At 35.0% G+C, this 16,254-nt stretch overlaps 2 protein-coding genes across 2 annotated transcripts in view; one reads left to right on the top strand and one right to left on the bottom strand.

Moving 5' to 3' along the window:
- Nucleotides 1–16,254, top strand: part of LOC118278130 (hemicentin-2) — a 161,705-nt gene that overhangs the window by 33,415 nt on the left and 112,036 nt on the right. The window contains exon 3 of the mRNA XM_050700260.1: nt 12,142–12,171. Coding sequence (XP_050556217.1) covers nt 12,142–12,171 — 30 coding nt within the window. The remainder of the gene's footprint in view (nt 1–12,141; nt 12,172–16,254) is intronic.
- LOC126910614 (uncharacterized) lies at nt 658–7,495 on the bottom strand. The gene is made up of 3 exons (XM_050700261.1): nt 6,765–7,495; nt 2,964–3,155; nt 658–2,672 (listed from the first exon to the last, which is right to left on the bottom strand). The coding sequence occupies exons 1-3, from the start codon at nt 6,876–6,878 to the stop codon at nt 675–677; spliced, it is 2,304 nt and encodes a 767-aa protein (XP_050556218.1). The 5' UTR covers nt 6,879–7,495; the 3' UTR covers nt 658–674.

Below are 16,254 nucleotides of genomic sequence, written 5' to 3'. Positions count from 1 at the left end.
GTCATATGATAGCCTTTTAATAGTATTTTTATAATATCTAGATTTTATGTCATTTAAAGCACCGATTCACAAGTAATTCTATATTAAACATGATAACTTACTACTGATATTTTATATGCATTGTATCGTTTACGGACAGCAATGCTATTAGTTTTTTATTAGGAACTTCATGATCATCACTTATATTTAAGTATAAAAGGACACTGATCTGGCCTACGTCTACCTACTAGTCTTGTTTCCATAGTATAGTGTCAATATAAATGTGAAAACGATTAGGTTCGATGCAAAACTTGTACTCGAGTAAACAGAACTCAATATGGAAAGAGACTAATGACTCACAACAAATGGGTATTTTTGATGAGATTATAAAAGCATATTGTGATAAAATAGAACGGGTTGTATTAAACTATATTTTTATATTTGACATCAATTAACTGCTTGACTTAAAGGCAAATAAAAATACCAACATTTGTATTAGGTAGGTACTGTCTGATCTGTAAGCATTTACAATAATTATTTTATTAACAGATCTAATACTTAGGTTGTTTCAATTAAATGGGGTAAAATAATGTTCTCTGACTGATAAAATACTGATCTATTGCTGCATTCAAGGTTTGTGGCGATTGAGTACAAGTTTCGAATAAAATAAAAAAGCAGTATAAGTGTTAAATGTTTTATTCTTCAATTACAAGTAATAATATATTGTCTAAGAATGATGCTGGCGGCGATATATTGTCTTGGTGTCTAGCCCAACCCAAATACCATATTATGGCCATAACGTGGCAACAGCATCCCACTGTTCTGTTACCCACGAGACAGTTGCAACAGTAACCTAATATTGCATCTAAGCAATTACTACTCGAGGGCTGAGTGTCAATTAAAATATACGTAAAATATTTACGCCGACCAACATGGCGCGACTGGATTCGACCCCTTAATAAATAAGGTCTATTTCCTCCAACGGCCGCAACCATTTCTTCAGAGTGTTCCAGCTCAGGACATATTTCAATTTCATACAAGCCATTTTGTCGAACATGTTCGCCATAATATGATCGTGCTTGTTTTACCTGATATGGGCCCAATGCGAAAATAATCAATTCTGAGTAACTAAATACGGGAAATATATTTAATTGAGGAAACTTGCCGTCTATGCGTCTAAACATAACCGATCGCCTGTTTAAATTATAATTTGTTACAAATTCTGCTAAGTAATTAGGAGTATGTTGATACCTCAAGGCTCTTTCTATAATAAGAGAAGCATCTGGCCGATCTTGAAGCGTGGGGTGAAATCTGTTAATTAATGAAGCTGCAATTTTAAAATCACTCATTAAATGTGCATGAGCTCTATTAAAAAAATCCTGGCGAAATAATTTAAAGTCCCTTTTAAATCGTCCGTTGACTACTTCCACTACCCATCGACATAATGTCACTAATCGACTTGTGTTTGCCTGAATAGTTGTTAGTTGTCGTTCTCCCTCATTTAACGACTCAGGCTTCTGCACATTATAATTACAGGCCTCCAACAGTGGGATCGCATCTCTGAATCCTCGGTCGAGTATAAATACATCTCCCTCTCTGTAAAATGATCGCATGGGTCCAGATTCATCAGTAAATAAATCTTTCATTATTTCTGCATCGGTTTGAGTGGCAGCATAAGGGCCGATCACATCAATAATGTGCCCGTCTGTACACACACAAAGAAATGGTTTAACGAGGTTCACATATTTGTGTAAACTATAAGTTTCCTTTTGATAGAAATAATTGGAACTCTTTTCAATATATATGTAAGTGCCATCACATATTGTGATTGCAGGTCTGGTTTGATCAGAGCCATTTGGATTGCCAAACAAAGCATTTGGAATACTCAGATTTCTTCTTATGACATCTTTTCTATTAAGATGCTGCAATCCAATATGTAATGGTACAAAATGTTCCATAAAACATAAGCGTACAATGTTCATGTGCCTCTCCATAGTTGATCGAGGTATATTAAATAATGAAGACAATCTCTTGTTACTGTCCCCTGTCCTCATTTTAATTAAAAAGATAGCCAAAGCAGATTTTGGTGATGGTACCTGATTAGCTAAAGGTAACTCATTAAATAAAATAATGAATTCAGACACTTCCAGTCCAGTCCAATAATGGCATATGTGGTTGGGCATTTCTTCAACACATTCAAAATTAAATGTGACAGTTTTTTGTTTTGCCATATTAACTAAATCTTCTATTTGATTTATACTAAAACTTGATATTGAAGATGATTGTTCTGGTAATTCACGCCAAGTATTAGAATACAAATGGTGATGGCAAACACGTGAATACCGGGGCACATAATAGTTGTAATCTACAATTAACATATTTTTAATAAATGTTGGTATTAAATGCATAGGTACATAACCGCAGTCGGAATAAATGCAGTGTCTTGATGTACTAGCAGCTCTCTTGTAATGAGGTAAATTGACCATTCCAACTGATCTCTGGCCCAGCTGAGAGGCAGAAGCAGGTGCAGGTGCCGGGACAGGGGCAGGTGCCGGAGCAGGGGCAGGTGCTGGAGCAGGAGCAGGTACAGGTGGCAATTGTGGTATAGCCATTTCTCGTTGAGAATCTTGTTTAAATTGTCGGCTAGCTCGCCGCCAACAATTATGACAAACAGCATAGCTATCTCTTCCATTCTGAAAATATTTATGATTGTTAAAAATAAAGCAGTGTTAAAAAATATAAAATACACAATCTCTTGATTTACTAAGTTGAATAAACAATATAATGCAAATTAAGAGAGCTCTGACATTTATCATACTTGAATATATTAAAAAAATGCATAAAATGATTGTCATTGTAAAAACTATTACCACTGATATAGTTATAAGGATTATTTTCCAAATTGTTATAATTATGTGTCATTACCATTAATCATATTCAATGTAAGTAGTACTTAATAGGTGTTTAAGGATTTAGATAAATACCTGTACTGATCTAATCCATGGAAAAAAATCATATAATGGTCCATTTTCTTCGAGAGAATGAAGTCTAGCTTCATTCAAAGAACAGCCACAGCCAGCACAGATATTAGTATGACCTAATATTCTAGGTGTGTTTACATCAGCATTTTGTAAGAATACATAACATGCATGACATATTACATCTTCCATAGGGAGCTGAAAACAAAACAGTCGGTGTTAGTAGGTCTCACATAATAATATACGCAAGAAGTGCTTGACACAGACTGACTTTATTCATCTACCACAGATAACATATTACAAGGAAATACTGAGTGGTCTGTATCTATGCTATTAATTTCAATGCATACAATAGTAATTATAACACCACCACTCATTGAAATAAACAAATAATCTAAGTATACAAACCTAAGTCTAACAAAAATTTATAATGTTTAACACTAGGCAAACTTTTTGTAAGGATGTCAGCTGGCATACATGTAGTAGGCAAATATACAATTTTTACTAAATTATTTGCAACAGCTTCTCTTATGAAATGGAAACGAACATCAATATGTTTGCTCCTTTTATAAAACATACAATTTTCAGCTAGCTTTTTTGCACTCTGATTGTCGTTATACAAAACAATAGGGCCTACTTCTTTTCCAGTTAGAAATAACATTACATTTTTAAGAAATATTGCTTCTTTACTAGCTTCACAGACACCCATATACTCAGCCTCAGTGCTGGATAATGCTACTGTCTGTTGCTTTCTACATTCATGCGATATTACAGCTCCTGAAAGCTTGAAGCAAAAGCCAGTATAAGACCGTCTGTCTACTGCATTAGAAGCCCAATCAGCATCCACATAGCCAACAATATCCAAATCATCCTTAGTATAAGTTAAACAATAAGACTTTGTAGTTTTTAAATATTTTAACACTCTCTTGGCATGCTGCCAATGAACTTTATTAAAACAATTATTAAATTGGCTCAAGAAACTAATGCTGAATGAAATATCAGGTCTGGTAAGTATAGACAAGTACATGAGACTACCAATTAATTGCTGGTATGGATATTTCTCATTACAGCTTTCACTTTTATCTAATTTCAAATTAATTTCCATAGGAGTAGTGACTGTTTCATTACAATTTTCTAGACCAATTTTAATTAACAAACTATTAATAAAGTCTTCTTGATCTAACCTCAATTTGTTATTACAAAACTCCACTCTCATTCCTAAGCATTTTCTTACTTGACCTAAATCTTTCAGTTTAAATCTAGTACATAGCTCACATTTAAAATTACCCACTTCTATAGCACAAGTTGAAAAAACAAAAAAGTCATCTACAAACAATGCTATATAAGTTTTCTTAGTTTCACTTACAAACAGGCAAGGTTCATGTTGTGATTTTTTATAATTTAATTTCTGTAAACATTCATCCACCTTCATGTACCAGGCTCGAGCAGATTGTTTTAGCCCATATATAGCCCTTTTCAGCTTTAAAACTTTACCCTTAAGAGACAGGTTTGGAGCCGGCTGCATGTATACAGTTTCTTCCAAATTACCATTTAGAAATGCAGTTGTAACATCATAATGGGTAACTTTCATATCTAATTTTACACTTAAGGCAAATAACAACTTTAAAACAGAATACCTTAGCACTGGAGAGAAGGTTTCTTTAAAGTCTATACCTTCTTTCTGTGTGAATCCCTTCGCTACCAACCGCGCTCGGTATCGCACTTTATTGTCACTATCAAGTTTTTTCTTGTATACCCATTTACACTTCACTATGGTACAATTATCTGGTTTTTCCACTATTTCCCACGCATCACACTCACTGAATGACCGCATCTCGTCCTTCATAGCACTACACCACTCTTTTTGTTCTGGACCACTCATAACATCCGCATATGTCAGATTTTCTTCACCTACACACATAAAACCAAATCTTTCTGGAGCTCTTCTCTGTCTTTTTTCAGAAGTTATGTTCCGTACGTTTAGTTGGTTTGTATCGCTTAGTGTGTTGAAGAATTCATCAGCACTCGAAGAACTTCCTGTGTCATCTGGCACATAGGTCACGTCCAAAGTAGTATCACCTTCAGGTGATGTGCATGTCAGGTCTGATGAGTCTATGGTGGGTTCTGTTTCTTCAAAATTATCACTTTTTTCCACTACTACAGCTTGAGTCATGTCGTTAGTACTCTGAGCATGTTCCATGATAATAACATCTCGACTGGTGATAATTTTATTACTCTTGGGATCGAAGAGCCTGTAACCCTTTACATTATTGTCATATCCCACTAGAATAAGTTTTTCAGCTTTCTTATCCCACTTTGCAGTTTTCATTTTGGGAACATGGGTCATTGCAGTGCTGCCAAAAACTCGAACGTGGCTGACATCTGGCTTTCTGCCTGTCCAGAGTTCATAAGGTGTTTTTGTCAATCCCGATGCTATGGTCCTGTTGCGCAGATACACAGCAGTGTTGACTGCTTCTGCCCAAAACTTCTTAGGCATATTAGCGTCAAATAACAAACACCGAGCTCTTTCCACTACTGTCCGGTTCATTCTTTCACACATCCCATTTTGTTCTGGTGTGTACGGGTTTGTTTTCTGATGTGCAATCCCTGCTTTTTGCATAAAACATTTCATTTCCAAAGAACAAAATTCACCCCCATTATCTGTTCTCAAAACTTTCAATTTCCTGCCAGTTTGTCTTTCAACAAATGCCTTAAACTCTTTAAAGTACTTGTAGACCTCACTCTTGGCTTTAAGGAAATATACAAATGCCATCCGGCTAAAATTATCGACAAAGAGTAAAAAGTAGCGCGAAGATCCAATTGAAACTTGCTCCATCGGTCCACATACATCAGCATGAACCAGCTCAAGCACAGCTTCACTTCTGGTACCCTTGTGAGTGAATGGCAGCCTAGCCTGCTTGCCTTCACAACAAGTTATACACTTGGATTTATCAATCACTGCTCTGTCAGGATAACTAATACCTTCTACTACACCATTCTTCATAGTGTTAAGGTCTTGACTATTGATATGTCCCAATCTTCTATGCCACATCTCACTTGTTGCAACTGCCGCTGAGGCTACAAACAATGTAGGTGACTTGATACATAACCTATAAACGCCATTCACCAATTCGGCTTTACCAACCAGTGCATTCTGTCTATTGCGTATATAGCAAACATCTTCTTCAAAACTAACACTGTTTCCATTTTGAATAAGCTGACTCACTGAGAGTAAATTGGTAGTCAGGTTAGGTATGCACAACACATTTTTCACGGGAATATCAAATTCTGAGTCGTCAATCACTGTTGTTATTCTCGTATTTCCTGCGCACAACACGGGAATTGTTTCTCTGTTTGCGACAACTATATTCTTCACTTCGTGGTAATTATAATTATAACATAATTGTAATTATAGTCTCACATACCATAAGAAATGATTAACTAAGAAAACAAAAAAAAAAATATTTTACACGTCCACGATAAGAGTTGAAGTTCGACTGTATTAAGTAATATATTTTTCTCGCAGTCACGTTTCAAGTTATCGTGCATGCATACTCTATACAAGGTATAGTTTTGAAGTTGCACGATATTTCAGAAGGTAATTATGTTAGTTATTCTGAAAATCAGTTAAAATTAGAAAAATAAAATAACAAGTATTATAAAGTATTATTGATTTTTGACGAAGTATCGTATTTTTACATAATTATTTATGAGTTTTATTACAATCTTCTGATATATTGTAGTTTCAAAACTACACCGTGTATAACCGTCCTGCAGATTCTGAATGTATATAATAATGATACTTACATATTCAATTCTCAGCCAAATAGACAAGATAATTAGCAACTCTTGAGGCAAAGTTGTAACAACATGCCTCTGTATGCGTTGAACGCGTAACCCACAGTTCAAGCAACGCAACATTTTGTGTCACAAACGAAAAGTCCAAATCACAAAACACAACGAAGTCCGTATAAGAAAAGCCGAAGTCACTGAATAAAACGACACTATCAATATCCATAAAACGTAGCCGAAGTAGATTTTAAATTGAACGGAAAAAGCACAATCGGAGTAAACGTAAACACAGCAGCAGACGCAGAGTGAATGAATGAATCAGTGTTGCCAGTCTTAAAAGATGTTAAAAAAAATAACGTTTCATATTTTTTACTAGTAAGATAATTTACATGCGGTTACTTATTATGAAGTTAATCTTACCGATAGTATCATTAATATACAAATAAAACAGCAACACTATAATACTAGTTTATCATTATTCAAAATAATTTGTAAAAACACAACGAGTGAATAAACCGGCCAAAAGACATGATTCCAGACCGTGATAAATGCAAAAAGCATGAATGAAACATTATTCTGTCAAAAGCCCCGATCGGTGGTCAACAAAAAGTCGTATTTTTTTTATTTTTTATCCAGTGCTTCTTAGGACTTAAAATTAACAATTTAATTCAAATTTTTATTTATTACCTCAATCTTGTAATTTACTTTATCTGGGCGTTTCTGGGGCAAAAATGGGCATGGTCCTTTCAACCCTTACTAGATTTGTTGTTTTGTAACTGTTATCAAGTTTTGCTTGGCCTGTTTTTGTGTGGTGCAGCTAACATGAATACTTAGTTAGTGGAAGCGGTTGGCCTTGTCTAGCTATAGATGGAAATAGGTTAACTATACGGTGCGCGTACCATGATTGAGATTTCAAGGTGGTCCCAGTAGAGCTGATGCTGACTCGGAGCTGCGGACTGCCTGTTATGGGGGGTGTGGGGTCTCCGTGTCGAAAAGCAGAAGTAAGAACGGGGTGGTTTTTAGTCAGTAAGAGTCTGACACTCTCTCTCGCCTTGTCCAAGGTGGGATAAAACATTGAATGCTTTTCCCTCTTCAAAAAAAAGGTGACTGTGTGTGTATGCCCAAAATCTCTGTTTCTTTCATAAGGTCTAGATTTCGATTTACTATTATTGTCATCATATTTCGATACATAGACAATTTAATTCTAACACTATTGAATTTGATTAGACGCGACCAATATTACACGAAACGACTACATACAAGTACACAACACATTTCAGATTTCTTTTTCAAAAACCAATTACGTAAACTATTCACAGAAATGAAAATGGCTTCCACAAAATAACTACAGAAGAATAGAAGTACGAAAATCTCGCACGCAATCTACCGACATAACCGAGTAACCTTTTATTATCACACTCACTTTTACGTTTTACCCCTCCAATCATAAGAACAGCGAAAACGATTTTTCGAACAAAAACAAAATCTAGTTTTGTTATACACAAAGGGATTTTTATTTTTAAAACCAATTTCGTTTTTTTTCGCAATCGTTTCGTTTTCAGTACAGGAAACTGTATATTTACATACGACCACAGACATCGTCGTTCAAAAGGCTTTTTCAGCTTAACAGGGATGAAACTGAATGATCATAATCTATGATGAAAGTGGTATCGGCCGATACCAGGAATTATCGGTTTCGGCTATCGTAGATATTTTTGTATGTTTTTCTTTATGATTGATATTTTTGTTTATTTTGATGGTACTCATTATTATTTATTTTATGATAAAATATTTGTTTTAGTGATGGTGAGTTTAGTTTTAAAAACTATGATTAAAATTTATACAAAATCGTCTCATACACATGTTTTTAATTATTTTTTACATTAAAAAAAAAAACTCAACCGAGGTTTAAATTTTCAGAACTTAAAATATAATTTACAACAATAGACGATGAGTGTATACAACCTTCGTTAAATATTTAATTAAATGAAATTAAAATATTATACTTAGAAAATACTCGTATCTCAAAACACGAAAACAATTAAATACCAACATCCAAAAGTCACCAAACAAATCACCACCGAAAACCGAAACCGATACCGAAAATCCGTATTAGCCGAAACCAATATCTTTGGCAGTACATCTCTATTACATACTTATATACTCATGATCCCAAGAATCTAAGGAAATTACTCCGAATAAAATTTCCTGTGAGGTCATTCGCTATCCAATTCCATACTTCAAAAGGCTTGTTGCTTTGACAGTCCATCCTAAGATTAGTTCTCGTACGATATTGACTTGTGAATTTTCATGAGATCACTTAAGTCTTTTTGATAACTTTGATAACGTTTGTCTCGTGGTTCTTTAATTTGTTTATTTTTATGGTATATAAGTCTGTAAATGAACAGACGGATCACTTGGTGGTAAGCAATCGCCGCCGCTCATAGACACCCGAAACACCAGAGGCTTTAGAGTGCGTTGCCGGCCTTTTGGGGTTAGGAATTTAAAGGTTGTTGCTTCCTCCAGTAACCTCAACGAAACACAACGCAAGCGTTGTTTCACGTCGGTTTTCTGTGAGGCCGTGGTATCACTCCGGTCGAGCCGGCCCATTCGTGCCGAAGCATGGTTCTCCCACACTTAAGCAGATAGCGACTTACAAAGTTTTTAGTGTATAATCTGTGTCAAATTATTGGTTAAGTGTTATTTTTAGTTAGGATTTTTTGTGGTATACGGCAGCAAATACGTAGAAGCATCACCCGTTACACAGGCGGAGTTACAAGTGCATTGGCCTTTTGGAGATTAGGAGAATCTACAGCGCAAGCGGCGGTTTTCTGTGGGTTCCTGGTATTTCTCCGTTGGAGCAATCGTACAAAAGAATGGCTCTTATACATTTTCGTTTTCAGAAATTCCAAGAACATATTATAGGAAAAAAGTAGCCCATAAACAGAAGTAAGCAGAAGTTATTGGATGAGAAAAATATCTATCGATAACCGAGAGATTTCTTAGAATCTATAACTTTTTTCGTTGTACAGTTCGGAAGGCAATCACAGGACTATTCGTAAATGATTTCTGGACTAGTGAACTGAAAAATTTGGACTGATAAAAAGACGGATATCTTTGCAAAAGACATTTTGTTTGACGAAAGAAACGATGTTCAATGTTCATGTTTATCGTTCGTTTTAATGGAGTTTGTTGAAAACGAGTTCAGTGAACTTTATTGTTGCCATGGTTATTTTTTTTTCTGAGGCGTAGTTTCTTTTTTTTTCTTTCATGGAATCTAGGCAAGGTGTTGAGTGACTTAAGTGGTTCCAACTTGACGCTTATTAAACTTTTGTATGTCAATGTCTACGTACACAATTATAAATCAAATCTATAATTTTTCTTCTTAAGCACAGACTTTTTACATGAAAAGTTTTAAAAGGAAAACTCATTAAGACTTAGTTAGTTGATTTAAAATAAACATCACGCACAGAAATTACGTTAATACATTTACGTTAACGTTAAATGACGTTATTATGTATAACAACAAAACAAATATTAGCACACTCGATAATCAAAACTAACTATTGTACCAATCCGGTATCAAAGAAAAACATCTCCCACAAAAAGAAGTAGGTACCAAAGTACCAAGTACCAAAGTATCACAATAAAAAGGAAAAATGATAACGTCACACTTCAACCCGTATAATAAAAAGGTAGGGGGTAAAAACCCGTTAAATTAATTTGACCGCGCATTAGAAGGGTTAACTGTCTTGTTATACACTTTACGACTTAATGGATTTCATACGACATTGCTTACTTTATCCTTATTAATATTGTGGCCTGTGGTACACGGTTTTCATATTAAATTCTCTTTTTTTTTTTTGTATTGAACGTACAGAGAATTTTATAGAGGCTTGTCACTTCTTTATTATTTAGTGTTAAGTGTGGGAGAGCCATGATTCGGAGTGATACCACGGCCTCACAGAACACCGACGCGAGATAACGTTTGCGTTGTGTTTTGTTGTGTAGATGAAATTACCGGAGGCCCAATTACCTCCCTTGCCAATCCCCGATTTCCCAACAACCATTAAATTTCGAACCCCCAAAAGCATTTGTAAGGCTTCTGGTGTTTCGGGTGCCCATGGGCGGAGACGATAGCTTACTATCAGGTGATCCGTCTGCTCGTTTACCGGCTTATACATGAAAACATATTTTGTTACTTAAACATTTTCAAATTTATAATCCGTTACTTGGAAAAGGGATGTAGGAACTAATAATACATTTATCTTTAGATTTTTTTAGACGTTGCCCCCTAATAAAATAAGTAAGAAGGCTGAGTTTATTTTGACACAGCAAAGTAAAAATCTTTAAGCTTTCATATTTTAGCGAGCATTTATACATGGTAATCTGATTTAATGAATTTTAAAATTCCACGATATTCCTTCAACGTTTTATTATGTAAATGTTAAATAAATATTTACAGATTAAAACGATGTTTGTATATATGTAAAGGTATACAGTTATATGTATACATAGTGTGTTATTGTATGTTTTTATTGAGCCAAATTGGAATTGCAATATATTTGAGATTGTACATCATATTTAAGTATTTTTATAAAGAAAAAAAATATACACGAGTTTCTTTTTTACCGACTTCAAAAAAGGAGGAGGTGCTACGTTCGGGTGTTTTTTTTTTTTATCATTTATTTAGAACTTATGGCACCTTCAAACCTATCATTGGGTAGGTAATAACCTATCAGTACTTATAATAATATTTTTTTGCTGTTTGGTTTTTTGAACTCGGTTTTAAAAAGCTGTTTTTGTCAGGTTGTCAGCTTAACTACCGATTGAAAGTAAGCTGGTTTCGATGCCAGGTTCAGGCGAAACCAGCAGTCTGGATTTATACCTGACTTATGGCAAATTACAAATCGGTTTTTGTTCCACACATAACACCATGATTTTAAAACTAAACTATTTTCTAAAATAATGCCTAAAACAACGAAAAACAAAAAGACGAAGTTTCAAATATTTTTTTCTCCGACTTTTTTACGCCATAAAGGCGATTATAGAGTTTAATTCGGTCTAGACGCTTGAAATTACCGGCTTGAAGCAATTAAAACCAGATTTAGCCGGATACTTTCGGATTTTTTTCGTTAAAAACCAAAGTTTCTATCTTTTCTTTTTGTTGACGAACTAAAGTTTTTAAATGTTTTCGCTTAAGATTGAGATGTTTTATTGAGTCTTAAAAGTTATTTTATTTGTTCACTTACTCTGTGATTAATTGCACTTTGTAGGACTGTCAAACGTGTCTAATGTTTATTAGAAATTCAAGATTCGAAAACAGATCTCCTTTTTAGAACCTTGGACATTTTAGACCTCAGTTTATTGACTGTATTCTTTTTCTTTATAGGGGGCAAACGAGCAGACGGATCATCGGATGGTAAGTACCTATCACCATCTAAGGACCGCCGCGACAACAGAGGATTTCCAAGTGTGTTGCTAGCCTTTGGATGCTGGGGCTCTGGTAACAAACACTACGCAAGTCTTTTTTATTACAAGTATTGATGTATGAACATGTTATCAGTCCGGTTGCACTAGTCCGTTTGCACCGAAGCTTAGATATTTCGAGGGACCTTGAAACTAATGAACTAATCGTGCATTTATGAAAGAAAGTTTGTTTGCACGGTGCAAGAAATTGAAAAAAATATATTTGAAAAAATAAATAAATCGTCAACACTGCGCAAACAGAAAAGTGATCGGCTAAAATGCAGTAACCTAAGCACGTATGGTTATATTTCGATTTAACATTAAAATTGAAAATACATAATTATATTACAATGCTATTCTATTCCACACACAGAACCCAACTCATTAAAAGAAACGCAGAAGAAACTCTATATACTTAGGTATAATTCGTGAATGAAAATTGAGTTTTGCTTACAGAGACATAGTCAGCATAGTCTAAATATTATTCAGCGAAACAGACAGCGGTACAGCGTATCAGTATTCAGTACGTACGGACACCTAAGTAACGACTGTGTGAGAACGAATAGCCTTATTTATTTTATTAGCGTTCCGTATTGGTATAGGAAAACGAATTTCGCCCAGTTCCCATTCCGAATATCACCACTGGCTAATTTTATTTCGTGTGTGCACGATGTGTTGTGTGTTGTGTCGTGTAGTTTTGTATATAGTTTTATGTTTTGTTGGTGAAGGCTACGTAAGTGATAAGTGCGATAAGTGGAGTGGGAATCTGGTAGGATTATTTTGTCCGTGAACTATTTTGTAATAATTGTCATTATCAGTATATGTGTACTATGTTTCCGTGCACTGCTCGATACAGACATCACTAGGTTTTTAGATTTTAATTATTTCGTTTTTAAGCTTAGTTTGGACTAAGTTTTAGTATCGAGATGTTAACAAAAATAGTAACATTATTTTTTGCAAGTTGTGTAACAACACAACCCAACAGGGTTATAACGATTTAAACTTGTATTTGTAAATGACAATACGTGATCAAAGACGTAGAAGATCTGTATGCACATTTTTACACTAAATCATCTTCTAGTAGACTAGTCTCTCTTGAGATTGGTTACTGTTCCCAAAATCGGTTAGAAAACTTTTATTATAATACTAGTTACTACTGCGTGGTTTTATCTATTGCTTGACTTCTATTGGTCGTGGCGTTATATTGTATAGTTTTAGTCTTCCTCAATAAATGGACTATCCAACACAAAAAGAGATATTTAATTCAAACCAGTAGTTTTGGAGATTAGCACGCTTTTTTGAGATTGGTTAACATTACCGAAATTGGTTCGAAAACCCATCACACTTAATATAATATGATATAGTATTTTACGTGAGGAATGCTTTTGAAGCGAAGTCACGTGTAAGTTTATAGTCTAACTTGCTTTTAATGACTGGCCCATTACATATGCTATGCGGTGGAGCTGTCTTATCAAGGCTCGCAGAATAGGCCATAAAATTATTATTATTCATTAACTCGGGTTACACAAACAGATGAGTGAGGATATCCTTCGTTGATAAATGGAGCAGTGTTAGTAATTAAAATGGTTTAGTTTAAATTTTATTAGAATAATTATAAGGGACGAAAGAATTAAATAATTTTACTACAGTTTTTTTTATGGTATAAGCCGGTAAACGAGCAGACGGATCACCTGTTGGTAAGTAATCGCCGCCGCCTATGGACACCCGTAACACCAGAGGCGTTACAAGTGCTTTGCCGGCCTTTTGGGGGTTAGGAATTTAAGAGTTGTTGGGGAATCGGGGATTGGGAAGGTTAATTGGGCCTCCGGTAACCTCACTCACACAACGCAAGCGTTCTTTCACGTCAGTTTTCTGTGAGGCCGTGGTATCACTCCGGTCGAGCCAGCTTAAACGTGCCGAAGCATAACTCTCCCACACTTAATATAGTTAAGGTAGCCTCATGGTTAAGAAAAACGATAATTTAGGCTTTCAAGATTTTTTCTTTGTAATAGTATGTAGGTAGCCTGGAATGCGGCCTGGGGTATCATAATAGGCTCTTATTACATAACATAACTGGAGGATAGTATATGTTATATTTTAAATGGGTACTTTAGCCACATACCAAGTGAAGAATAGGTGCTATATCTAAATCTCAACTTATCCTTCCACGGATTAGAAGGCGTATCATTTATGAAAGAGATTAGTTTCAGCGCCTCTAACACGACCGAGGTTAAAGCTATATTCTCACTGAAACTGAAAATACCTAAGAGTACTGTAAACAGTGACCATTATTTTGAAAATGTACAAGATATAAAGAGAACGGGTGACATTTAATATATCAGACGGTTTTTCTCTCGAGAATTGCAACAGTTTACCTACTTTGAAAAGTATTGCTATTGTAGTGTTCCTTTGTGAAAATAGTACTTTCGTAAGACCTAAGTCTTAATAGAGAACGCTTACTTTTTTTTCTGAATTTAAATTGCTGACCGTTTTATTTTGGTTTTTGAGGTGGCTTATTTAAGTTTGTTTTATCTAAGGTCATTTAGTTTAGTGCAAGATTGTAATTGTAACTCTGGGATTGATTTTTGCAAAGAGCTAAGTTTATATGGGTACTGTATACCCAGTGTTTTGTTTGTTATTAGTTGGGAGTTTTTTTAGAGTTTTAATGGACTCAGAAAATATTAGTTATTTCAATAAAAATCACGGTTTGATAGAGGTTGAGAGGTATTTTTTATGGCATAAGCCGATAAACGAGCAGACGGATCATCTGATGGTAAGCAATCGCGGCCATCTATGGACATCCGAAACACCATAGGCGTTACAAGTGCGTTACTGGCCTTTTTAGGTTAGGAATTGAAGGGTTGTTGATAAGAATGGGAATTGGGCTAATTGAGCATATAAAATAATAGCAAAATAATAGCAAACACCAATTAAGCATTAACGAAAATCCCCCCAATTTAAATGACCCAAGAACCAACCCCCAGACACCATTAAACCAAAACCGCAATCAACCGCGAGAAATTAAACAAAATTTGTAACGCTGTCAAAGCCCCCCTATGACAGGGTACTCTTCAAACAGTCGGTGCGTGCTATTACATGAACAGGTGTAAATCAGAAGCACAAGTTAACAATACCTGTCTAGATAAGGATGTCACATTATTTATGACCCCGAATTCAGCACGAACCTTTTTCCGCTGTCCTAGCAGAGGTGCAAGTTGTGAGTGACGAGCGGGCGAAAATTTTGTGAACTGCACATCTAAATAGCTACTTAAAGAAAAATTAAAACTAATTTTATAAATACATTAGCTTCTGCTAGCGGCTTCGTCCGCGTTCCCGTAGGATACAAAGATATCCTATCATCCAAGTCAGCTCATACCCTGTCTGTATGCCAAATTTCATCAAAATTCGTTTAGTAGTTGCAGCGTAACGAAATGATAAATTAAAATCATTATCATTATTTAGATTTCGATTTGCCATAGCCAATTTTAAGAAATGAAAAGAAAGAAGCAAAAAACAATTAACATGTGCAGATTATATATGTTTAAACATGTCCCAAGTCTGCGGTGAAATGGGGCCAGTTCAGCATGTGCAAGACAGGGCCTTGCGCTGGTATTCTACTGGCCCCATAAGTAAGCGATCAATTAGTCATTTAACGTCTAAAGTTGATTTAACTTTAGATAACTCACTATGTGCAAAACTGGGTGACCCATAAAAATAATGTAAAATATCATATTTACCACCTAATTCTCGAAAATAGACAGAAAATATTTTCAGCTCAGCATTATCAAATTATGTAAAACGAACTAAATAGAGTTACCGGACACTCGATACTGGCTCAAGCCCACGTTAACCTTTAGTCGGATAGCAAAAGGAAAAATCCTAAAATAGAAAATTAGAACACAATTGTTACTATTTTATTTATTTTTTTATTTTAACAGACAAAACAATCCAGAAAATGGTTGAAGAATTTATATCGTGTTGCTTTTTATTTGGCGATGGACCAAAATAGTACCTGGATATTAAGTTTGACATTTTG

Source organism: Spodoptera frugiperda, chromosome 18 (assembly GCF_023101765.2).
Source record: "Spodoptera frugiperda isolate SF20-4 chromosome 18, AGI-APGP_CSIRO_Sfru_2.0, whole genome shotgun sequence".
NCBI lineage: Eukaryota > Metazoa > Arthropoda > Insecta > Lepidoptera > Noctuidae > Spodoptera > Spodoptera frugiperda.
The sequence above is the reverse complement of the archived record's forward strand: the minus strand, read 5'-3'. Positions and strand labels throughout refer to the sequence as shown.

Bases quoted from the DNA above. Each gene is read 5' to 3' on its own strand.
- LOC126910614 (XM_050700261.1), bottom strand. From the start codon at position 6,878: ATGTTGCGTTGCTTGAACTGTGGGTTACGCGTTCAACGCATACAGAGG. The intron at 3,156-6,764 runs GTAAGTATCATT...TTTTGTTTTCAG, and splicing joins TTTGGCTGAGAATTGAATAT to CTCCCTATGGAAGATGTAAT. The intron at 2,673-2,963 runs GTATTTATCTAA...AAATATTTTCAG, and splicing joins CATGGATTAGATCAGTACAG to AATGGAAGAGATAGCTATGC.